The sequence below is a fragment of the Alexandromys fortis genome, unplaced genomic scaffold (genome assembly GCF_014885135.2).
Source record: "Alexandromys fortis isolate MF-2015 unplaced genomic scaffold, M_Fortis_MF-2015_v1.1 scaffold_20, whole genome shotgun sequence".
Classification (NCBI taxonomy): Eukaryota; Metazoa; Chordata; class Mammalia; order Rodentia; family Cricetidae; genus Alexandromys; species Alexandromys fortis.
Window position 1 is genome coordinate 17,013,182 of NW_026067903.1, and position 25,973 is coordinate 17,039,154.

Below are 25,973 nucleotides of genomic sequence, written 5' to 3' on the forward strand. Positions count from 1 at the left end.
ATGCGATATTCTGCTTGCATGTATCCATTATTGAATGCTTAAATCAAGGTTAATAATACATCTCTTTCCTGCAAACATTATTTCAGCAGGGAAGATTTTCTTGTCTCTAGATTTCAGATATATAAAGTATATATATTATCATCATTTTTTCACTCTTGTTAAAATATAGCCTACCTCTTGATTTATCAATGTATAACTAATAATATTGATCATACTTCCCCCTTCTCCCTAAATCCTATAGTTAACCCTTAGATTCTGGCAGAATATTTGTTGCTGCAATTAATTATTAAAAATTTAGTCATTGTAGCAACAGTTTTCAAACAAAACATTTAACAAATAGGAACGACATTTTGAAAGAGTAACATTACATTCAAAACCCATCTAGACCTAAGATAGTGACAGTAAAACCTTCAGGTGGTTGGTGTACAGCATGAAGTCTTTCATGCCCCTGGGACCTGTTTTCCGACCATCTGAGCAGTAATTTTGATTGTATACAATATGAATAACATTTCTACTGTGCCCATCTTAACCCTCTGTTTATATCAATGATGGGAGTGATTAAATATACAATGTATCCATAGCTATGAATATACATTGACTCTGAATTATATACCAATAGAGTTGGTGTATTTAGAGCCAAATAAATGTTATTACCATTTAATACTCTACCTTTATAGCACTCAACATTTTCTTGCCCTCAGAAGTGCCTAAACAACCACAAATTCAAATTCTGTGGCATCCTCCAAAACTACTAATACACAATCCAAATGCTAAGTTATAATTAATGTATTTAGAATCCGTGTGCTTGGGGGAGGTAGTATTATTAACTGTAACTTTGCATGCAGAAGGAAATGAGACACACGGAGGTCAAGTACCTTGACCCAGTTTACTTCGTTAGCCAGAACAGCTGAGTTGAAATCCTAACACTACAATTCACACTGTGGGCTCCTCTGTTACGTTTAAGTCATGGCAGAGACTGCTACACTGCGGTCATGGACTGTCTGCTCGCCTCCTGGCTTCCAGTGATGACTTTCAAAAGCAAAGGAGCTAACATTCCGAAATCTCAGTCTACGGATAAAAGAGCTGTGCCTCCCCTTTTTGATTGGTCAGATTAGATGACGAAATAAAGGCTAAGTGCTGAAGTCTTCGTAAAAATTATATATCCTTAATATTGCCAGTTTAGCTGGCATCACCTTGGGAACCATTCTGCTGCACGACCTCACTAAGTTTTAGGACATGAGAAGGGGAAGAATTGGAGAAATTAAGAGATAAAGTATAATCTCACTTAAGGCTGAAAAACTTAATATTTATGTGAAGGACAAGGAAATTGGGCAATTTCTAATAGATGCTTATAGCTTTTTTATTTTTTAACAACAGATCTCATTCTTCTCTCCCCTGAAGATGAGAAAAGGATTCTTTGTCCTGATCACTGCTGGGACCACCCACAAACTCTCCATAAATCACGCATTACATTTATTTTGATCTCATGCCCTTCAACCTGATTTACTCACCTCCCTCTTCCCTACCCTTCACTTCAATCTGTGTTGTGTCCTCGGGCATGTCCTTTATTTCAGAAACAAGCATTAGTGCCTAGTCAACATGACCACTGCCTCCCCTAGATTCAGACATGTGCTGCATGCTCCTCCAGCTGAAGATCACACACCTGTATTAAAGAAGTAAAAATGTATGGATATAGCCGTAGAGGTGGAAGAGGGTGGAGCAATGAGTAAGGAAGTGTGTCCATTTGAGAGAGAATCCCTGGGGCTTTCCTGTGGGTTTCTAGTGTCCAGGGGGCACTTAATTAAGACGCCTGAAATTCTAAGTAAGAACAAATACATCCCTCAACAGTTTCTGAAGGAAGGACTTTGCCAATGCAATAGGCGTAAATTATAGAAGATTCAGTGATGACACAAAAGTACCATATTCTTACAATTTTTGAAATGTATGTGTTTGTATGCCATGATGCTTTATATTATTTGTGTAAAATATGTAGTGCTATGAGGAACTATGTGAAATCACGTTTGACTTATTCAATTGTAATAGCCATTTAGATATATGTGCCTAACGTTTATACACATAGTTTGTCATGTTTACACCTTAAATACAAAGCTATCATAAGTTCTATATACAGATATACATTATGAATGCCCACACATTTTAGTGACTTTGTTCACATAATAGTTCAGGCATTTAGGCTAAATAAGTATATGTCAGTTACATTGAGGAATATCTTTCACTCTCACTTTCCCTATGAACATTGCTTTTAGGAGAAAAACGATATCTTAATTTCCAGATGTTAAGTGTTACATGTGGTTTCTGAAAGTAAAATTGGAGGCTTTATTCTGTTATATAAGGTGTAGCTAGCATTCATATCTCTCCCTACTTTACCTAGGTATTTTCATTACTGATTGAAAAGCAATTCTCATGATTGGATTAAGTGTTTTCACTACTGTCCACATCTTTCATGTTTTTTCTTTTTTATACTTTGGTGGTGGAAAACAAAATTCCTCTAGAGCACAGAGTTTCAAAATAAATGGTCACTTAGCCCCCGTGTGGTGTTTCAGCACCAAATCATTACCACTGTAGCACTTGCCATCATGGGTTCCATCACGTTTTGTTTTATTCATTGGCGGAAGTAACGTCGCTGAGTAAGGGTCTACACCAGATCATTGCTGTAGATGTACTCATTTAAACTAATGTCATGTCAGCTTCTCCTGTCTCCCATCTGCCACTGTGTCTTCCATCCAGCATCCTTTCTGATTTCAATATTTGATTTATTTGTTAATTTTTTTTTAACCGTGAAAGTGTTGACTGACAGAACCACTTAGGTAAGCTAAGTTGTCATTGTTCATGCCTTGTTTTTCTTTTTCATTGTTGGATGTGACTGTAGCTCTATTCATCATCTATTTTGTATTTCTTTAACATTTCATTCCCACAGGCACTCCAGAAAGTCTGAAAGATCTAGCATCCCCAAACAGACTAGGAAATGCACAGCCTCTGACGCAGACAGGTAGGCTTGTTGTTGTGCTGTGCCGCCGTCTTCCTTTTTACGTAGACCCGGGAGTGCCCTGCCTCTCCCTTAACATTCCAGGGTACAGACACAAACTGTGATGCTTGACGTGTCTCATGGAAACGAACCGACAGCTATGTGAGGAAAGTGGCTGAAGAGAAAGACAATGTCACTGTGTTGGCTGCTCTTAAATAGTAGGCGTGAAGGGACAAGCAAACACGGTGTTTCTTCATAATCAATCTCATTTCTATGGAGGGCTAGACACATACTCATTCTTACACATGTGTTAGAACTTGGATGTTCTCCTTCTGTGATCACATTAAATGCTTCTAGTGAACTATAACTGGGAAAGTGTGGACAATTTGAGTGTGTGTTAGATATTTGAGTAATATTTTTAAAAAGTCTCATTTTCTACAAGGGTGTAATCTATGATTCTTGTTTTTGTTTTTTTTTTTTTGTAGCTGTACTTATTTGCTGTGTTCATGTAAAAAAAAATCTAAGGAATTATTGATGATTTTCAGTTTCTCCACTTTTAAATGTGTTGTGTAACTTTAGGTAAAACATATTGGCACTTCTTTTGACACATCCAAAGAAAGACCTAGAAAGTCATAGTAATGTACATAGCGAATAGTTGGCCATTAGACAGAAGATCCTCAAAAGCATGAATGGAAACATGTGAATGGGTAGGTTCAATATCAGACGTATTTCAGGCATAGTGAAAACAGAGGTATGGATAGAGCATATGGAATTTGAAAATATTCAACACATCAGCCTTACTGAACTAAATCAATAAGTAAAACTTCGTGTAAATTTGAAACGGGAAAATATAAGAAAACATATAAACCTAGAAAATAGTTTTTTTTTTTTTTTTTTTTTTAGTTTAAGTACCTATTCTTGAATGGAGAATGGAAATCAGAGGACAAGAAAAAAAAGGAAACGAAAATTTGAACTGTAGACTTCTTGAGATTTTAAGACTGGCATGACTATGCCATGTTAATGTACTAAAGACCCTCTGTTTATGATATGCTGTCCTTAGACCCGGGCAGTGGATGTTTGATTTTGAGTTTCAGAAATATAGATCTATTTGGAAACAGTTTGGTGGGATGGAGAAATGACTGAGAAGTTATTAGCACTGACCGTTCTTCCAGAGGTACTGGCTTCAATTCCTAGCACCCACATGGTTGCACACAACCATCTACCGTTTTCTGATGGGCAGTCATGCATGCAGGCAGAACACTTTACATAATAAATAAATAAATCTTTAAAAAAAGGAAAAGGGAGAAAGAAAACCGTTTGGAAGATGCATCAAAATATCAAAGAGTAGATGACTCAGAACCTGTGCAGTTCAGTGATTTATTCAGTCCATAAACTCGGGCCATCTTGAGTTCTGGTGTAAGGAATAAGTAGTGATCAGCAAAAATGGAGGCATTTCCTTTTTGCGGAGTTTATTTATTTTTTAATATGAATTAATTAATTTAATAAATAATTGATTTCATACATTAATACTAATAATATTTAGATGAGTGTCCACCCTTCCCCCTTTCCAGCAGGGAAATTTGCGGAGTTTAAATCTGAGAAAACAGGAGGAAGGATGCCAAAGGATTAGTTAATACGGAGAAGGGGAAACACAGTAGACTCTATTAATCCAAAGAGATACTGATCGTTTAGATAAAGACACTTTACAATACACAAGAATATAGGGGGACTCAAAAAGTATTAAAAGAAGAAAAAGAGCAAAACAGTAATTGGTCTTTGAGGCGGAAATGATTGCATTAAACACTATAGGTAGCTGTTAGCAATGAATGCATGCCGTTCCAGCCTTCAGTCTTGGCCTAGCTGCAAACACTGGCCTCTGATATATGTGTGGTTTTCTTTGTTAGTTATTAACATCCTTGATTGATTTTTATGGGAATCTAAGTTATATGACTAACTTTTCAGGAAACTGTTGAATGCTTGGTACAAGGGAGTTGACCTGTATGTTCCAAGTCACATTGACGGTAGTTACTGCTGGAGCTCTGAGCTAACCTGTAGTTAAGGTTAAGTAGTTCACAATGTGAATGTTTTGTGCATTGATTTTTTTTTAACAGTCTTCTTTTACACATCAACCCAGTTCTCTCTCCCTTCTCTCCTCCTACTTTCTCTCCCTCCATCTTCTCCCCACCTCATCCCCCACACACTCCTCAGAGAAGGTGAAATCTCCCACTGGGAGTCAAACAAGTCTGTCAGCACTTAAGGCAGGACCAAGGCCTTCCCCACTATATCTAGGCAGAGCAGGTATTTCTCCATAGGGAGTAGGCTCCAAAGACTCAGTTCATGCACCAGTATTTATCCCTAGTACACTGGCTCTTTTTCTACACCTTTTCCCTCCTTTCTTCTCTTCCTCCTCCCTCTCTCCTCCTCTCTTCTTCCTCCCTCCCTTGCTTCCTTCTAACTGCTTCTAGTGAAACCCAAGGGCATGTCATTGTTAGGCAAACAAATGTTCTACCACTTGGCCATACCCCCTAATTGGAAATTGACCCATGACCTTTAGAGGCTAATAACCGTATACAGAAACCTGTAATGCAGTTATCTGAAACACGTTGCTGTGAATTTATTGTGGTTTTAAGTTTATCTGAAGCCAACTTGCCATTGGGTGCAAGAGTCTAACAAGAAAACCTTGTGAAATATACTGTGACCTGCTAGGGGTGGAAAGTAGGTACAGCTAACTCTGCCTTCTGCTTCCCACCACTCTGAGCATGGCCTTGTCCTCTCATCCTCTCTTTTTGTCTTTTATATAAGAAATTGTTTTCACACATCATAGTCGGATTACGCTTTCTCCTTCCCATTCCTCTCAGTTTCTCCCCATAGTCTCTGCCATCCATGTAAACTCTGAGACATGATTTCTTTAAGCCATATTAAATCATTCAATTTTTAGATGTGTATCTGTATATTGTTGTATTTTTTTTGTTTGGTCCCTCGGTATTAAAACAAGTCCTGTTACAGTAAATATTGCCATGAGTAAAATTTCCATCTAGCATGCTGAAGCCTTAGGTTCATGTATTCAGAACAAAAGTCAAGAAGAAATTGCAAGTCGGGCGGTGGTGGTGCATGCCTTTAATCCCAACACTCGGGAGGTAGAGGCAGGAGGATCTCTGTGAGTTCGAGGCCAGCCTGCTCTACAAGAGCTAGTTCCAGGACAGGAACCAAAAAGCTACGGAGAAACCCTGTTTCAAAAAATCCAAAATAATAAAAGAAGAAGAAATTGCACACACCTGTCAGAAAAGAAGGCCCCTGTTGGTTCTCAGCAAATCTGTGCAGATCCTGTCTCTAGCATTTTTTCTCTCATTGTCTTTGTACAAGTTATGAATGAGCCTCAGTTGTATTTATAAAACAGTAGTGATTATGCATCAACGGGTTACAGCACAAAAGTTCACAGATACATGCACATACATATCCATGAAAATGCACTCACATTCTCAGAGCTTAGCATGTAGCTGCCACCATACTAACATTAAAGATCTTACTGTTATCTCATTGTTTCTTAGATCTTGCTTCTTCTTTCTTCCATCCATTCTTGGTTCCCTTCTCTAACACCTTCATTCTAAGGCTCTCCCATTCTTTTAACCTCCTTTCTTTCTATTAGATGCCATTCTGTTAAAATGACCAAGGCTCAACAGCCTTGATTCTCTCATCTCTATACTGTTGTACCTTGAAATTCTTGACCAGGTCTCCTTTCCGTCTGCCTAAACAAGCCATTCTTAATTCCATTGCCTCTTCTCTGCAAAGCTTTGTTCAACTCTTTACAAGCTCACCCTCCTGGAACTCAGTGACCACATCCCTCTCTTGCTCTGAGTGACTGTACCCATCCTCTGAACTGTACTCCGTGATTGCCATGTAGCAAGAACTTTTTTTGCTGATGGGACAATGTAAAGTTATTTTGTGTAAAGGAAAAAGAGAGCAAGGTTTTTGTGAAAAATCTTAAACATTTTGGGCTCTTTTCAGATTCTGCCAACCTCCTTCCAGCTCAGACATGGCTCTCCAAGTCACATATTTTAAAGCAGTAAAGTATTCACCCTGAATCCATTCACGACTTCTGAAAATGGTTGTTATAGCATTTTCATATTATTGGCTGAAACATAAAGTCTACCCTAATTATTCTTATCTAAAGTCACACTCAGGTTGTTTTTATGGAGTTAGACATTTCACCAAGGGATAAAGTAAGATTATCATAAGATTGTAGTGCCCAAAAGACACTCCATTGCTTATGTGAAAATTGTACAATTAAAATTTCAAAGCTCAACCAATACGTATATTTTGAACAATCTGATTGTCATAGTAATGACTTATAAAGGGTAAATAAAACATTGTTTAGCGTTGGAAACATGTCATAGAAATTCTTCCCATCTCAGTTTGGTCTAGTTAAGCTCATGAGCAAGTCAGATAGAACAGGTGAACTATTTTAATGTGTAGAATGTCAGCAGATTTTTTTTCGGTTCTAAGTGGCAATGACAAGTGAGGTTTCGGGGCAGGACTAAATATCTAATAAAGCCATTATCTGCAGCCCAAGAGGATAAAATGTACCTTTATTCCAAGTGTAAGATGCACTTTATTGTTCTCTGAAAACTGATATTTTCCTTTTCACTGTTCTGAAATGAAAGCCACAGCTTAAAACAAAAAACAGACTTGTTGTAAAGAATATTTTACTCAACAGAAGGAGTGTTGAGCTAATGAGGTAAAGTCTTCATAAGTACATGTTGGGTGACCAATATGTGTTATTCTCACACTTGTAGACAATAAACACATTTCCTATGATTGCTATGAAAGAATGAGATTGTGTCAAACTCTTGTCAATATGATGCATAACAGGAATATTAACCATCGCTTAACAAAAATAATACTAACATGATAAAAGGATCAAAAGCATGCATCTGTTTTATGGAGATATGCACATGTATGTATATGTTATCTATTTAATTCTCAGAATTTATTTTAGAAAATTGTTTCATAATTGTCATGAATACCATATGAAGATAACTACCATTATATTCACAAAGACATTTTCAGATACTGTCACATCTAAGAGAACCTGTTTTACACACACACGTACCATTTGTGCTTAGTTGGGTGTGTAAATTCAGTACTGTTCAAGCTTTATTTTTATTTCTTAGTGTTGGATTAAGATGAACAAACATGTTCTTTTGGTTTTCTATTTACCATAGACTTACTTCTTGCACTGTAGAACTATGAACATTGTAAAAGCATACATACATTTAGATTTCACATTCTTACAGAATATCATGGCGATACTGCAGTATTCATCGTTATAATTTCAAACACTCATTCAGTCAAGAAATCTTTATTTTTGTCCCTGTTTTCTAACCTCCATTTTCGACCCACTGGACATAGAGTTCAATAACCCCATCCCTACCAAAAGAAAAAGACTGAATTCTTTGATTCTGGAGGGTTCACGAGAATTTGATGATATTAGGGCAACTTAGGTTGGCCCTTTATAATATCACAGAGATGCTTGGATAACAGTGACATTTCCATCGCAATAACTGTGGGACGAGTGTTTCTCTTGTACTTTAGAACTCACTTTAAGAGTATCCAGGTTTTCCTTGGACGACTGTGTTGGAATGAAGTTAATGAAACCGCTGACTGAAGATCTCTTTTGGCACTAATGTTTTAGGGTTCTCCCATCATGCCTTTCTAGAAGGGGATACGCAATCCCAAGAGCAGCTGATCAAGCAGTCGTTAGGGGAAAGCATCCCACTCGCTCGCGGTCGAGCGAGCGCTCTAGTGTCAGAACCCTGTGTTCTATGCACCACCTTGCCCCTGGAGGCTCGGCGCCACCTTCTCCGCTCCTGACAAGGTTGCTATTCAGTGTCCCGCCCAGCATTCGTGTCCTGCTGCCGGGTGTTGGTGTGGTGTTGTTCCTTCCTGAGCACTCGAAGCTTCTACTCATTCTGACATCATTATGACACCATGGTTCCTACTCTTTTCTTTGTGACCCGGTCCTCACCCACATCTCTCGCACTGGCATCTCTCTTCACTGTGCTGGCAGGGTTCTCCAGTTCCTGCCAGTTCGCTGCCATCGACAACTAAACCTGGCTGTGTTCTGTCCTTTCATCTGTCCGTGGCATATCATATATACTTTACCATGTGAAATGCTTCATGAGGAGTTTACTCACAATTAAATATGGGTTTGTTTATTAGAGCATCAGAGAATTTTATAAAGTAACCTTCTATCTGTGTTTATAGAGCCATGTAGTGTTTAAAACTTCCTCAGTTACAAAGCAAATGTCAGCAGGTGGAGGTCAGCTTTATCTGGGTGGGAATGAGTATCTGCATGCCTCTCATATTCTCATTCCCAACGTTAATCCTCACATCAGAATATCCTGTAGCATGTGTCCAAGGTTATTTGAAATCCTTTTCAAGGTTCGTTGCTTGTTTCTATTGAAAAAGAATGCACAACTCTTGGTAACTAACATCTGGCTGTGCATCGAGAACTTACTATTATACATGACTCTAAAGCGTGTGTGAGTTTAGCTGCAGCTGTCTGGCAACATGCCAGACGTGTAATTCCTTACATACATGTGTATATAGTTTAAGATCCAGAGGCTGTGGTCAGTTCTGTCATGGTACTAACACAATGGATGTCTTTAAGAAAGCACGCCTCAGAGCAAGTCAATCACATTCTGCTTAATTCAAGAATCCACTCTGTAGAATGTGTACGTGCCTCCTTCAGCCCCATGTAGTAGCCCTTTTACGTGTGTCATTTACAGTATTGGATCTGGCTTCCAATAACCCAGTTAGGTGTTTTCTGCCTAAAAGGCAAAAATGCCAGACTGTATTGGAATTTCACGCGCCCTTTGCTGTTTACCTACAGAACGCACCGACAAGGAAGCCCGACGCGGTCTCCGCCAGCGGACACATCCTTCAGTAGTCGCCGGGGAAGACAGCTTCCACAGGTGCCAGTTCGAAGCGGCAGTATAGAACAAGGTATCCAAAAAAAAAAAAAAAAAAAGAGATCTTTGTCCAAACACCTGGAGTTGATAAACTTCTCCTCTTGCCACTCCCTTTTATGAAATGACACGGTTTGGGTCATACACAACTCTCTAATCCTAAGCATTAAGTTTCTTAGAATTTTACCCCAGCACTTGGTTTCAGTGGTCCATGCCACACGGCAATCAGCGTTTGCTGAGTGAGTGAGTGACTGACTGAACTTAGATGAATACTTAAGAGTGGGTGGAGTTCTGAACATTTTTGCAAGGTCATAAAACTAGGTGATATACATTCTGAAAACCTCAATACTGTCTGTTGTTTTATGTGCTGAAAAGGGGCTTACATTATTTTTTTTAGAAAATATTAAAGTTAAATATGATCATTGAGTGTTCTCCATTTTAACTTCATTAACCATATCTTGAGTTTTAAATAGTTTGGTGGTAAAAATTACTCAGAACATGTATTTATCATTTTACTATGAGCCACATTGTCTGGGTTTCTTACATTAAATATACATGGGTTGTTTTCCTAAAAGAACGGCCATGTATGTGTTTGGGGACGGGGAGATTTGTTCTGACAGTAGAAACCAAGATTAAAGGATATGTCTTAAATGTTTGAAATGTTGGACTAAAATACTATTTCTCCTGACCCGTTTCTTAGTAGGTCAATGACATTAATATTTTCTAATGCATATATTAGCAGTGACTAAACACATTACTGAATTTTTTTTCTAGTTCAGGGCTGTGGTTCAAGAACAATGAACATAGTAAAACATCTATTGCCACTCTGCATCCCCATGAAATAGCCTGATGGTTTGCTTCCTGAGTACTTCTCCAATGCTGTTAGTTGCTGCTGCTGTAAAACTTGCATTTCCCCACAGATCGCATGGCTTCAGGGATTCAAGTGGCCTATTTGACCATGCAAAATACTTGATAATAGGAACGTTAGCGTGAATAAGTGGTGTTGACTTACTAACTCAATACTGCAAAGGGTACCATAAAAGCTATACGAACAGCCAGATTTGTGTCTTTAAAATGATGTTTCTTGTGGGTACAGCATGCTTTAGTGGTCAAGGATGAGGTAAATGTATATATTTAGTCAATTAGCAAAATGCAGTCTTGGTGAAAAGTATTTCTAAAATACCAGATTTCGGTGGTGGAATCCATATTTCTAATAGGCTCTTGTTTTTTTTTTTCCTGAAATATTTTGAGATGATTGAGGGAAAATAATGTTATTTGAATGATACTTATACTAACAATGCTTCTGTCAAAAGTTTGATCTTTTTTAAGAAATCGATGATGGCATTTTAACTTATTAATTCATGAACTCTTGTTGCACAACTGAACAAACTGTAAATTTGGATGCTTGGCTAGAAATCCAGTGTTGCTGGTCACAATGAAACTTAGCAAGTCATGTGTTTCTGAAATTCTTTGCATTTCCTCCAGTTGCAAGTTAAACACTCCATGAGGCACTATAGTAATCTTTCTGCCAGGTCAATTGGACTACCTGTTTATTTTTAAAATTTATGTTCCATTGTTAATATCTACTCTTTATGATATTCGTATTCGCAGCTGTCTTTCAGAGAAAACAACCATGTGTAAGGATTGGATTGAGGTGGGAAGAACGGTATGGGTGGGAATGACATTACTGTGATATTAATTATGGCAAATACTTTAGTAAACACAGTTTGTCGATGAAGATTCTGATATAGTCAAGCCTGAAAATGAGACAGTCATCATGTACTATGTAATCTAAGCATTCTGAGGTACACTTCATGGCATTGGGACATGCCTTGGAGCTTGTGGTGAATGGTAGCAGTGTCTCCTGCCATCTTCTTAGGGGTGTTTTCATACTGAACAGTTCACGCGACACGTTTGTCCCTAATGGGTTTCTGAAGTGATTTGATCATGGGCTAGACAATACTTAATGCATTTTATTTATGATGAATTTCACTGTTCTAGAGGTGATATAAGTATGTCATTAATTTCCTTTTTGATGAATTTGTTAGACAGCAGTCTAACAAATTTCATGTGGGAATTAACATCAGCTGAAATTTATTTGTGATTGCTTAAGCTCACTTGACTTTTGTTTTCTTCTTGTTTAATCTCTTAGAAAGGGCTGACTTAATGTTTTTAAAAGTAATTCAGTTAATAAACAACTGATTGGTAAGAACAAAGTCTTTTCAGTGGATGAGATTCCTAGACAGATATACAATTTCTTGATATAATCATAAATTAATTTACTAATACATTTTCTGTATATAATTACCTATATTACTGTTTTAGGGTGACTACAAAGATAATTTGATTCGATGGATATTTTAAAATTTTTTATCAGTGGTATTTATTGTATCTTATGTACTATAAACAGATTTTCCATTTGTAAAGACTGTCATTTTAAAAGATATTTTTATTGAGTATTTGAAAATTATTTTAAAATTTCCCTTAAGGAATATGACTATGAACACAATATGTGAAATCTGGGTATATAAAAGCAGGCACCCAGAAAAATAGATTATTACAGTACATACTTTGACATAAATGTAGATTAAAATATAGTATATACTTTATTCTTAATATGTAAAAGTTGAAAGTAGAGAGTTCCTTGAAATTTTTTTATTACATGGCAGTACTGAATATAATATAGTATATTTTACATAGAGTAAGGATGAGGGCAGCTGTGGGTGATGGTTTAAACGTGTGATTTTTCTGAACAGGTCAGGTAGTTCTGCTTCATTGAGGCCTCTTAATGAAGCATGTAAAGATCATTCATAAAGTCAAAGGCAAGCATGTGGGTCTGTGGAGACATCACATGTACTGCTTAACACATGAGGCCATCCTGACACCTCCCTTCTGATGTGACAGCTGGTTATTTTTCAGTAAATGATAGAACAGCAAAGAGGGAAGTCTAGTTTTATGAAATATCTAATATATGCAATCTGTAAAAATTGTTAGTAATTTTGTCTCGAGGTATTTACTATAAATTTGAGGGAAAAAGAAAAGATACTTATATTGGGNTATATGTGTGTGTCACACAGAAATGCTACAAGAGTGTTTCCATACCATAGGTTATATACTTTCTACTCAATAGAGGAAAAGGGATTGATCACATGATGGAATTTCAAATCCTAGGAAATGGCAATTATACAATTAAAGTTTCTACGTAGATTAAGTATGCTTTCAATAGTGTGAGATAGTGGTGGGTTTAAATGGTAATGTTTTAGTAAAATTGTTGCCAAACGATAGAGTTCTTAAAAGTCAAGAAAATGTATTGTAGCATTTGCATTTGGAATATCAAGCAAGTTATTTTCCCGATATTTTTGTTTTGTTTAAATCTTTGAATTGCTGTTTTCATTTTTGAATTAATTTCAGTGCCATATGTGAAACTTCCTCATGGTTTATCATGCAGTTTACCATGTCACCTTATGTGTTATGCATTTTAGTATTCATGCCATTTTCTTAATTCACATTTCCATGTCTAACTATAAATTTGCTGATTTCTTTCTTTTGTTTCCATCATAATGTGCATTTAATTCATTGAAGAACAAGAAAAATATAACTCTTCTACTAAAGGTAAATATTAACGTGACTTTTAATCATTCATACTGTATCTTTTATGATATGTAAGAGCTATGCAACCATTAGTGTACTGATCAGAATAACTTGATAGCTATTTCTCGGGAGGGATTGTGTCACTTGTCGGTTCGTTCATAGTCACAATGTGTAGACCAAGGAGGAAAACATCTTAAAACTAAAAATAGTTTGATGTAAAATTCATTTATCTACGTTGATAACTAAAACATTTCTATAAATTAGCAATGTATATCTTACATGCTAATTTTTATTTTATCATTGGAATTGGTGACATGTTCTTTATTTCTTGCTGAGTTTCCTTGGGTTGATTCTATTTTCTTGCTCTCGCAGACAGAGGATTTGGTTATGATTTCCCAGTATCCTCTCTGGCTAACATCTACTGTGCAGAGTGGAAAGTCCCTACACTTTGTTGTCTTGATAGCATGACTTCATGAACTTTCTAAACTTCACTGTGCTCATGCATGTTTAGAGCAGCGACCCATAGTAGTGGTGTGGGTTTTAAGACTGTTTTATTAATCATCCTCTCTACCTGAGAGACACAGGAAGCAGAATTCATCCAGCCCGTTCTCATGGGAAGTCTCTGACCTTTACTATGACTTTTTAATCAAAAATTATGTTTTATCTTTTCACTTAAATTTCAACTGAGTTTCTAGCTTCCACGTTTCATACACCCACATCAATTATTTTTCAGAATTATACCTGCCCTGGTTATTAAATTTTTGAATATAAGTTCATAAATCATAATAATAGTGTCTTAATAATACTTTAAGCATGTTATGTTCATAGGTGTATTTATCAGATATTTAAAAGCAGCTTGGATTGATTTGTTTATTTTAGTATCTCTCAGAGCTAGTCCTTTTAACATCTCTATCCCTAGTCAAGATCTCTGTCCTTGGCGTTGGAAAGAAGTCTCAATGGTTCAGACTACTTCTTGGTCTTGAAAAGGGCCTGAGTTCACTTCCCAGTACTCACATCAAGCAGCTCAAAATCTCTTAGAAGTCTAGTTTCAGGGGCACAGTTCTCTCACCTGAACTCTTGGTGTAAATGCACACACACATAGACACACATAAATCTTAATATTCCTAGCATATGTTGTCAACCTCAGTATGGGAGATTATATTCAATTCTGTTTAGGCTGAAATTACACAGAATGGAATTATATGTCAGACACATAAAGTGCACGTCTCAGCAAATACTGTTTGACATACTAAAAGCAAATAGTAACTAAAGGAAAAGGCTCTTCAATGAAATGAGTAAGCTGTTGCCATAGGTTTTAGTACGCTTATGACTATCTTGTATTCCTAACTTAGGAATCAGAAACAGCCTTTTATTCAATAGTACAAAAATAACCAGTGTGTTTTTTTCTTAGATTCAGAAGAATATTACTTGATTTGGAAGATTAAAAGTGTGGTAGACTCCTTTGAATGTTTCTTTAAATCTTTTATTTGTTTTGTTAAGATTTATTTTTATTATTTTGTGGGGTGTTCACATGTTTGCAGGTATCCTTGGAGATATCAGATTCCTCAGGAGCTGGAGTTGTGAGCTCAAACGGTTGTGAACCAACTGTTACAGGTGCTGGGAACTGAACACGGGTCCTTTGAAAGAACAGCGAGTGCTCTTAACCACTGAGCCATGTCTCCAGCTCCAAAGCATTTGCATTTTATATTGGAAATGACTCTCATTCATTTTCCAAAAGATACACACCAGCAATTACTTAGAAGGACATTTAATTGGAGGTCTGTGTACATTCTTAGCAATCAAAAGCCAGGTTGGCTTCTAGAAAATCTCAGTGTAATACAAAAGAAAGTTTGTATGCAGAATCCACATTTAAACCACATCAAATATTAAAGTCTTCATAGGGGGGTGTTACACTCATCCAAGTCGTTGAGGCAGGATGTAGATACGCTTCACAAAACATACGTGGAACTGGAACCAACACAGGAGACAAATATGAAACTTCACCCAGCAAGACTCAGTCAGCAGCCAGGATGATGTGGTTTTCTTCTAGGGTTCGAACCAATGTAACCACTAATCGTCATCCTCACAGCTTAGAAGGAATTAAAGCAAGTTCAGAATTTTTTTTTCAGTCATATTAGAAGCTGAAAATGAAAGACGTATTTAATGTAAAAAGAAATCCGATAGCTGTGAGCTGCAGACCCTCTTCTATAATCTATGGTAGGGAATTTATGTAGTTTGAATGATTGCTCCCTGAGAAAATGAGCAAGAGGACTGACTGATCATAGAGGCCAATAAGCTCATCTATTTGCCTTTGTTTGGATGACAGTATATAAAATTATCTCACAACTAAAGACTCCAATTATCCAAGGATTTAGCACTGTGAGCAGTAAAATGGCAACAGATTTTGGAAAAACAGTTGGCCACTCTACCTATAGAGGAATAGCCTGGTTGTGTTCCAGAGCACACTTCATGATAAACAAAATTCATCATTCACTGTGTATTCATCACACAACTAAGGGTGTTGTGCATTTTCTCATATTTTCATAACAACCCCAAATTTGAGTACTAATGTCCTCTATTTCCTGAGACATCTAAGTTCAAGAGATTGGAAACCTGACCCCCTTGTCAGTCACTCACTTGGTAAGTGGTAGGCCCTCCTCTAAGGACCCTATTCAAAACTGCTTTGTGGTACAGGAACTCAGCGCCCTGTGTTTTATTGATGCCTACTGTGCATACGGAGTAGCATACAGGGGACTTATACTGTATAGAAACAGAGCCTTAAGGCTTAAGTTGGACTGCCTCAGGTGCTGTAAAGCAGGCCTGGATTTTGATCATGTAGTCTGTGTTCTGTCCTCTTTGCCCTCAGCATGCAGCAGAGGTTTTCATGACACTGTGATCCTGGAGAGGGCTGCTTAGTTTTTATACAGCCACCTACTGACGCAGCTGTGGGCCACGCAGCTAAATCTATACCTGGTTTCTCTGTTTAATCGCCCAAGCAACGACAACAACAACAAAAACCAGGTTCTTTCTATGTGACTGAGACTTTACAATCTGGGGTTGAAAATCCAGGTGACAAATGACAAAGAAATGTTCAAACAGCTTATTTACCTTTGCCTCTTTCTATGCTGAAAGCTGAGAGATGATAGCATTTTAGGTTACACAGACTGCTTTTTAGGCCTATTTTTTAATCATTCATTCTAAAAATAAGCCACTTTTTCCCTCTCTGCTACATTTCCTGGACAGTTTTAAAGAGCCCATGAATGTAGTTTGGGGGCCTCGAAATAATGATATAAGAAGAACAAAAGTGAACCAGAAATTAAATGACTTCAAGGTGAGAAAAATGTTATTGTCATGATACATTTCTCTATTTTATGCCTTTAGATATTTCCTAACTGCATTATCTCTGGCTCCTAGGAACAATTTTGAATCATAGCAGAGCACATTACGTTATGTTTTCTACAAATATGCTGCCCTCAATTATAAAACATGTGTAATTTATGCACCTGGATAATGAAAGACATTTCAAGTCCAAGGAATTAAATTATTTCAAAGGAACAAAAATCAAATGGTGTTTTGTTGCTTTTTGTTTTCTACCCAACTAATGGATGTATAATAATTATTGTAACAAGATTGTAAGAGCTGATTAAGGCATGCCTCTAGTCAGCTGCTCTTTTAATCTAACTTCTAAAATAAATGCCAAAGCTTATTGCCTGTTCTCTTTCCTCCTGATGACAGAAAGAGTTTGAGTGTTAAGTTGAACAAAGTAAAATTTATGCAAGAATGGCATTAATCTTAATTAGATTGAATTGATATAAAAGTGAAAGCTGAAAATTTTCTTACTTTCTGATGCATTAATTATAATATAGTTCATTAATCATTTATAATACTAGTAAGCTAGATTGGTAAAATGGAAAGAAGTATGCTTGAAGTTCCATGTTTACCAATTTGTAATTTTAAAATTCCACATTTTCTTAATTGTCTTTCAATAGTAAACAAAGATTGTAATTATTTTTTTCACAAGTTATTATTTAATAGATAGCATAAGATAGCAAGTCAGTCATTTCCTGTTCTTGTAGGGTAAGATTTATGATACATAGTATTGAAATAAAACTCTATGGTAGTGTGATTGCTCAGTGCATAGGAAACTCTAGGAGAGCAACAGAGAACTTTGGGAGGCGCAAAGACAAGCCAATGGAAAGAGAGAGAATATTTCTGAAGGTTCATGTTCTTTAATATTCCGGGCTGAATCATTCTGGTGCAGTATTTTTGCTTGAATATATATATATATATCATAAATAACGATGTGAACTTTCTGTATTCAAAGTGTGTTTAGTTGATCATTGCCTATATATTATCCTAGCATCTCAGAGAGTCACACCACATAACCAAGAGGATGTGGTTTTGACCTCCCGTTCTGTTCAGTTGAGTGTATTTACTAGCAAAGATATTTTGATAAGCATTAAAGCTTCTAGATATCTCACACATAACAGTCCTTGCAAGCTATACCTAACTGATCAAAGACTTTGTTCACCCATTCCTCCTGTGATTTGTAAAGGAAGTGAAAAAGGAAATAAAATTAAGCAGGTATCCAATCATGGATGGTCTCTGCCTAGTTTATGTCCTTCAAATAGGGCGAACACTGTAAAGAGACTATGCCAAGGAGCTGAGTTTATCAAAGTTAGATCACATCAAGTCTGCCAAAATAGAGTCTAGTTTATATTAGTGTTGTTAGAACAATGAGTAGGATGGCTAAATATTAGAGGGCATTTTTGATAAAATAAACGTTCTTCAAAGACTGGTTCCCCTACATTCCAGAGGGCTAATTCCCCTGGCAGGCCTTGGCCAAAGCATCGAGGCTGCCTGTTAAGGAAGAGTACAGTTCTAAAACCTCATTTCTTCCTGGCAGCTGTTTGACCTTGAGCAGAGCAGAGAAGCTTGATAAATGATTCTTCTGTCAGCCGCTGGCCCTGTCTGTTGAAGACAGGTGTTTTGGTGTGCTGGAACTTGCAGGTTTTCACCTGGGCTTGGCTATCTGGAGGTTGGTGGGCAGTCTATTGGAAATAAGCATACTAAAACAAAACGTGAGGCCATGGGACTGCGGTAATTATTTATGTAAGCAATCCTTTTCTCACCCATGCCACAGTTCCATTTCAATTATCTAGACCAAAGAAATGGTCGTATTTGATTTTCCTAAAGCCAGTGTGGTATTTTCACTCCACAGATGTTAGTTCGCTTGTCACTCGTTTTGATTCTAGTGCTAGATAATCGCAAACTTTTACTGTCTCCATTAATGCTGAATGCTAGTTAGTATCTAAGAGCACTGGAAAGTCAGTTTCTTATTAAACCAACCTGGGTGACATAGCTTTGCAGTGGACAAGAGGATTATTCCACAGCAGTCCAAGGACAACTAAAAACATTGCTGGACTTGCAAACAGGAATGTATTTTATTTAAGGCAAGTCACTAGGATTTGGGAACTCGTACAGAGTGAAAAAACTTTATGGATTTTATTTTTACGTATAGTGGATATGACAGTGACGATGTAGAAGTTAAGTAAAGATCTATCGACTCAGTAGCTCGTGTAAGTTTGAAAGTAAGGTTGGTCATCAAGCGAAGACACTGTCTCTTTATTATAAAACATGACAGAGATAATAACGTAGCGTTCAGCTCATTTTTCTCATAACACCTACACTCTGGGTAAGTTGGTGTATTAAAATATACTGGAAAGAGTGTGATAGAGCCATAGAATGAGTCATTATATTTTTGTATTATAAGTGTGAAAATAATATTGCAAGAGAGGTTTTCTGAGGACTCTCTTCTCTTTACAAATAGAAACTCCCAATAGACGCATCTTAGGAACTGCTGAGCTGATGAAGAACAATGAGTCAGCTTGAGATTTAGTCAGTCCTCCTGCCTTTCTTAACTCTCTTCCTGTGTTGCTTCTAAGCAAGGAAGAATACTTAAAATACTTCAAACCCTTAGAGTTCTTAAAAATTCAAGTATTGCATTTTAAATCATCAAGTACCAGCCCACTTTACCTGATCGACTATTTTGGATAAAGTTTATATTTAAAATGTCTATGTGTCATTTTTCCCTACTGAAGTCCAATTAGCAGGATCTTCTGTCTTATGTTGCTGATTGTCTCTTTCTTTCTTCTTAAAATACAGTGCTTGAGAAAATTAATTCATTATACTGTTGTCAATACTTGAGTCTCTGTAGGTGTCAACAGTTAAGTTACATTTTATCTGACAACTTTCAGGTATGTCATTTACCAGCCATACTGTAACTACGTTACCATGTAAGGAGGAAGCAGGGATTTCAGTTCTTTCAACTGTGAAATATGGTAGCACATCAAAGTGAACTCAGTTATCCTGGGAGAGGTTATTATGTTTCAGGATTGACTCATATGAACTGGTGTTTGCAAAATGAATGTTGAAAATCTTTTCCATACCAAGAAAGTTAATGTAGAAAATCTTTTCAATACCAAGAAAGTTAATATTAGAAAGCTAATGTAGAAATTCACTTTGTCCATTTAAAATTGAAATTGTAGTGTGGGTGTTTTACCTTCACCTATGTTTATGCATTCACTACATGCATGCAGTGTCCACAGAGGTCACTAGAGGGCGCCAGGGCCCATGAACCGGAGTTACAGATGGCCAGCAATTGAATAAGGATTCTCTAAAGAGCACCCAGTGCTGATAATCTCTGAGCCATCTCTCTGGACTCAAATATGAAAATTTAAGCTTGTAGATCTTGGAATGGGCACAGATTCATTTTTACATAAATGTAAATTCATGAAAACTTTAACTTAGATTGCTAATAAATCACACATTACTATAATATCAAAAATATTTCAAAAATACCATCATCTTTGAAAACGACATATAAAAATTACAGTACTCAACAAATATTAAGAATTGTTCATCTTTTTCAATAGTACTTTTATGAAATGAATTTTTAAAATGGAGAACTGGACAGTTGGGTCAACATTTAATGGTGCTGGTGGCTCTTGCAAAAGAATTCACTTTGGTTTCCAGTTCATAACTATCTATATTCCAGCTCACAACTTCAACTCCAGAGGATTCCGTGTTCTCTTCTAGCCTCTCTGGACACCTGAACATATGTGCGTGTACAAACACATACTCACACACACATAACTACACTTAAATAAGAATAAAGTTATACTCAAAATGTTTACCCTTGGCTTTTAAAGTAATACGAGAGGCAGATCTATTTAAATACATAAAGGTATAAGCAGAAACTCATAAGTGGTTTTAGCTTATTTGTAGATTCACAAAAGCCCGCCACCCTTCAATCATGCATCATCATCAAACTGTGAATGAGGTGAAATCATTTGCACATTTTCAGTGGGTTAAGAAATGTGGGTCCAGAAGACGGTTCGGTATATAAGGTAACATGACCACAAACTTCCAACTATGACCTGAGTTAAATCCCCAGGACCCCTATGCTGTTAATTGTCCACTGTCATTAATTCCTAGGCCTTTGTACACGTGCATGTGCACGAGGATGTGCACACGCATGCGCGCACACACACACACACACAGAGAAAGAGAGAGAGAGAGGGTGTATATATAAACAAATCTTAGCAAAGTACATAATATGAAGAGGAATGTCTTTTAACCCAAGACTTTATTTTTAGTATCCTAGAATATTTTCCATAAGACAATTATGCTTAGTACTTTGTAAGTTAGAGTTAACTAATCTTACCCTATGTGCTCCGATTGGAATTCTTTTTGTTGTGTTTTAGAAGGAGAGAAGTCCTACGGGTGGCTCCTAAAAGAAAAGTCTGCTCCTGTCCATTCTTGACTGTACTGTTTAGAAGGATAGGTTTGGAAAACCTGAATTTGCACAGAACAAGGAACAAGACATTAGTGTTAAGGAAAGAGGGATCTTTTTACTTACAGTTCTGCACATTAACATGTGCTTGTGTTGAGCTGCAGTTTATCCAGCATAAGCAACAGGACTGAGGCTGTAGTTTCTGTAAAGATGTCAGCCTTTCAGCTCCTCAGGAAAACAATTTATAATAAAACTGCAATGTTAACTACAGTAAGTGAACAATGTACTGTAACAAACTTTAGTTAACTATCTACAATTATAATTAAAGTAGTTATGATATACAAGCTAAATTGTTTTTAAAACTAAATAATAATGTTATTGTCAGAATTATTTGATTCTAATATATCACAGGGATATCTCTGAAGACCTTAACTTTTAAAAATCTTTTTGTAACTAAATGACAGTTTGCCTTTTAATCCTTGTGTTAGTTTGAATTGGTACAAACCATGACAATGACTTAATATGTAAAATTAATGCATGGGTCTCATTTTGTTCTGTTAAGTGTTTTATTTCACATTTAAATTTTGCTGTTAGAATTAAAATTGGTAAAAGAGTAGAGCCCCTTAAATGATAAGGAATAATTGTTCTTTTCTAAATAAGATATTGGAAATTTTGATATGTGACTAATTGGGATATTATTCCAAGGACAGAGTTTGTTTATGATTATTTCTGTTGTTCTTCCTACTAATAACAGATATTAGTGGACTTATATTTTAAGACTGAAGTTTTAGAGATTTAGCATTTCATATCTATCATCCATATAGAATGTCATTTTATTTCACAGTGTGCATTTTAATGAGAAAAAAAAGCATGTAGAAAAGTTAAATAGCAATTCACACCAAGGTTGTGGTTATAAAGTAGCCTTTCAACGGCAAGTGATAACTTGTACAAACAACTGCTTCATAATACTAGATTAATCATAGTGATATCAAAAGAGGACGCAAAAGGGAGTCTGAGCAACATGATGAGATTATACAACCTTCTGATTGCTCAGGTAAATGTTCAGGCTTACTTGAATGTGGCTTCTGTTTGGAATCTGAGCTCAAGCAAGGAAGATGGCATAACAGTTGTATTTGCTGGAAAGTTGAGTGGATCTACTGGTGATCTTGGGTTTAATACTAATTTGGAGATTGCTTTTGTCCTGGTGATATGTAAAAGCTGCTTTGTTAACATTTCCTGTGAATAAGTGTAGTAGGCTGAGAAGTTTTGGAAACTAGGAATAAAGTCCCTGAAAACTGGACATTCAGATCACTTATTACTGGTACTTCAGTAGGGTATAGCTTTGAGTTTTGCAAAGTGAGTATTAAAATGCAGATGCCATAAGGTAATGGGACCCTACTTTGAGAAGGGGTGGAATGGCCAGGTTCACCCACTATGACTGTTTCTAGGTGTTTTGGGCCTATTACCTTCTTGGAAGGAATATTAAGAACTGCACAGTACTAAATGCAAATATTACAAAGTTTTGGTCTAGCAAGTGTCATAATGCTTCTTTAAATGTTAATGTGTTTGACTAGGCTGTTAAACTACCATTTAATTATCTATGAAATTGAAGTTACAGTGTATTGCTTTAAGATTTACTTATACATTACAACTACAGATTTTTTTATAGCTCCCTTAAAACAAAAAAGAAAATGAAAAGAATGGTACCAAGAGGTATTGATGACATGTGGAGTACAGAAAACAGATATATTTACATATGGCTTTCTGTACTGTTTATGGCATCCTGTACATAAAAATCTTAATTTTCATAGCTTTGTTGCAGTTCCTAAGAGCTGTCTTATTGGAGCTTGCTTCATAACGCTACCTTTGGCTCTGTGTGCTGTCCAGTAACTAACAAACCTTGCAAGCTGTTTGTGAAATGTCTTCTAGTTAAAGGCAGTCACCATGTATTGTCTCTTAGGATAACATTCAAAGCAAATGTGTGTCGTGCTTAATTTTCAGAACTTTGCTGTAATAGAATGAGTCTCTCTGGTTTACTAACTTCACTAAGGTAGAGGTCAGAATGGAGCTGGCTGGCGTGATTAAAATTATGACTCAAGTTCAGGAGCTGAAGTTTCAGACATTCTCACACACACACACATGCATGCACTCACACACACACCTTAGCATGTGTTTTACAGGCCGAATAGTACAAAGGTCATATATACATTTTGACACACACACACACACACATACACACATACACACACACACCACTTCTATTTTATAAGTCAAGTTAAAACTTGTTTGAGAGGTTAAACACTCTAGGAAATCAACACTAGGTAAATTGTAAATAAAGCTAATATAGGTGTCACTCAGCACAGTTATGAGCGTTTGAATGATTTACACACAATTATAGCTTTGGCTCTTTTCCCTCCATATGTGAAAACACAATAATCAGAGACGGAGTTTTTAGGCTAGATTATGATGGATTCTGGCTCTAGTCAGCTTGGATATGATCTTGCCCTCTATCACGCCTGCTTCTTATCACATAAAGCCTTAAGTGGAATACGTTTCTGTACATGCTGTATTGTAAAAGAGCTAACAAGTAGAGTGTATCATTTTCAAAATTTATGAGTTCATGCAAGCCATAAAGAGGTTGGAATTTTTTTTTGTCTAAATAAATGCATTGTGATAGGCAACAAACAGTGGTCAAAAAAAGTTGGTCAGAATTTATGACGTAAGAATATCTCCAAAGAACAGATGATTTTTAATAAAATAGTTTCAAGGGACTTTTCTTTAGCTGAGGATACCAAATGGGTGTGCATGCATGCAAGCATGTGCATATGTGTGTGGCGTGTTTGGTATGCAGGTTTGTTCATAGCCAACCACCAGTAGCTAGTTGAATACACAGAAAACACTATTTCACAGTTAAAGTTAATTCTGCATAATAAGCTATAAAGAGAGTATGTAAAAATATCTCACATCAGATGAAGAAGTAGTGTGCTTAGTTTTTGTTGCTAACATTTGTGTTCCCATTGTGTGTAATTTTATCATTTTCACCTGTAGATTAACAATGATCAGTGCCGTCTTCGCTGCATTCTGCTTAATCTATTAACTGTGGTTTATTTCCACTTTTGTCTAGTTTGAATCTTTTCACAAGCTTTGAAACCTTAAACCAGCCATTTCCTTAAAAGGTGCTTCCTGTGTTTTAATGGGCTTCCATTATGTGTTTTTGCAGCAAGCTTAGTAGTGGAGGAGCGAACAAGACAGATGAAAATGAAAGTTCACCGGTTTAAGCAGACAGCGGGGTCTGGGTCTAGTCAAGAACTTGATCGCGAGCAATACTCCAAGGTAAAATTAAAAGTGTCCTGCAAATAGTATCCCCCTGAGAAACAGGCTATAGGCACTGGGCATATATGTGTATGTGTGTGTATACATCACAAAACTAGAGAGCACTGAGACATGGAAAGGAGGTTGTCAGTAAATATTAGTCTTGCATCACAATTATTCATACAGCTTAACAAATCTCTTCCATACCTTTATATTTTCAGAAAGTAGATTACATTATATTAATTATTATGTTTCATAATCTTTTCAATGAGAATAATAGTGGTATTAAAGATGAGGATTGTCCTTAGTTACATTAACAAAGTAAGCAGCGTATATAGGGCCATTTGTCAATGAAATAGTATTCATTTGGTATTAAGTGTATTTATGTGGTTTTGACAGTGAATTAGTGACAAAACCCGCACAATGTGACAATCTTGCTTGTTTACTTATCTGTCTTTAGTAAAAAGCATGTTGTTTTAATCTCTCCAAAAATGACATAAATGCTAATAAGCATTTAATTTATATTTCATTATTTTATAAGAATATACTAGATATCCATAAATGTATTAGCTAATGTTTAATTAAAATACACAACCTTATACTATATGAAATACACTTACATTATTATCTGATTTATTTTAAAATTTCTTTCAAAATAACGCTAGGCTCTACTTCATTTCAAATTGATATCAGGGAGCCTTTGTAGGAATAATGACATTTCAGAACCTGAAATAAGTACAAACTACATCAAATCAATATTAAGCTTAAAATAAAACCTCAAAGTTACTATTTTTTTTAAAAAATATAATCAAGTTTTCTTCACATATAGTGAGGGAGTCAGTGGTTAATACAAACAGTAGAGGTCAAAACAAAATATGGTTTGTCACCTACATTGTGCCAGCCGGGCAGTTGGGTATAGTGTATCACATTACACATTAGATGCAGAAACCTGCATGCAGCGGAGAAAGACCACTGATTCAGGGATGCCACAGAGAGTTTGAGACACCTTTTAAAAAGGTAAAATTAGTAAAGAAAAGAGTAAATTCTCTCTCTCTCTCTCTCTCTCACACACACACACACACACACACACACACACACACACGTGCGAGCTAAACAAAACCTTGACTACCATGGAGTAGCTGGATCAAACTCTGCACCTCTGTCTTCTTCTGGTTTGTGGTGGTGTTCTCAGCTGAACAGTATGCTAGTCTTTCTCTGTGAATAGCATCATGACTTTAGTGTGCTCACACTGCAGATTCACTGAGATTGAGACAACAGGTGGCACGCCTTTAATCCCAGCACTCAGGAAGCAGAGACAGGT

The 25,973-nt window shown here is 36.5% G+C and overlaps 1 protein-coding gene across 7 annotated transcripts in view; it reads left to right on the forward strand.

Annotated features, from left to right (window-relative positions):
* Rims1 (regulating synaptic membrane exocytosis 1) overlaps positions 1–25,973 on the forward strand; it is a 472,082-nt gene that overhangs the window by 357,943 nt on the left and 88,166 nt on the right. For 4 of the 7 annotated variants that reach the window (XM_050134523.1, XM_050134524.1, XM_050134529.1 and 1 more), the window contains 4 exons: positions 2,939–3,010; positions 8,679–8,861; positions 9,879–9,991; positions 24,561–24,673. In XM_050134523.1, the coding sequence (XP_049990480.1) occupies positions 2,939–3,010; positions 8,679–8,861; positions 9,879–9,991; positions 24,561–24,673 (481 nt within the window). The remainder of the gene's footprint in view (positions 1–2,938; positions 3,011–8,678; positions 8,862–9,878; positions 9,992–24,560; positions 24,674–25,973) is intronic. The other 3 variants (XM_050134526.1, XM_050134528.1, XM_050134525.1) reach the window with 2 other exon arrangements.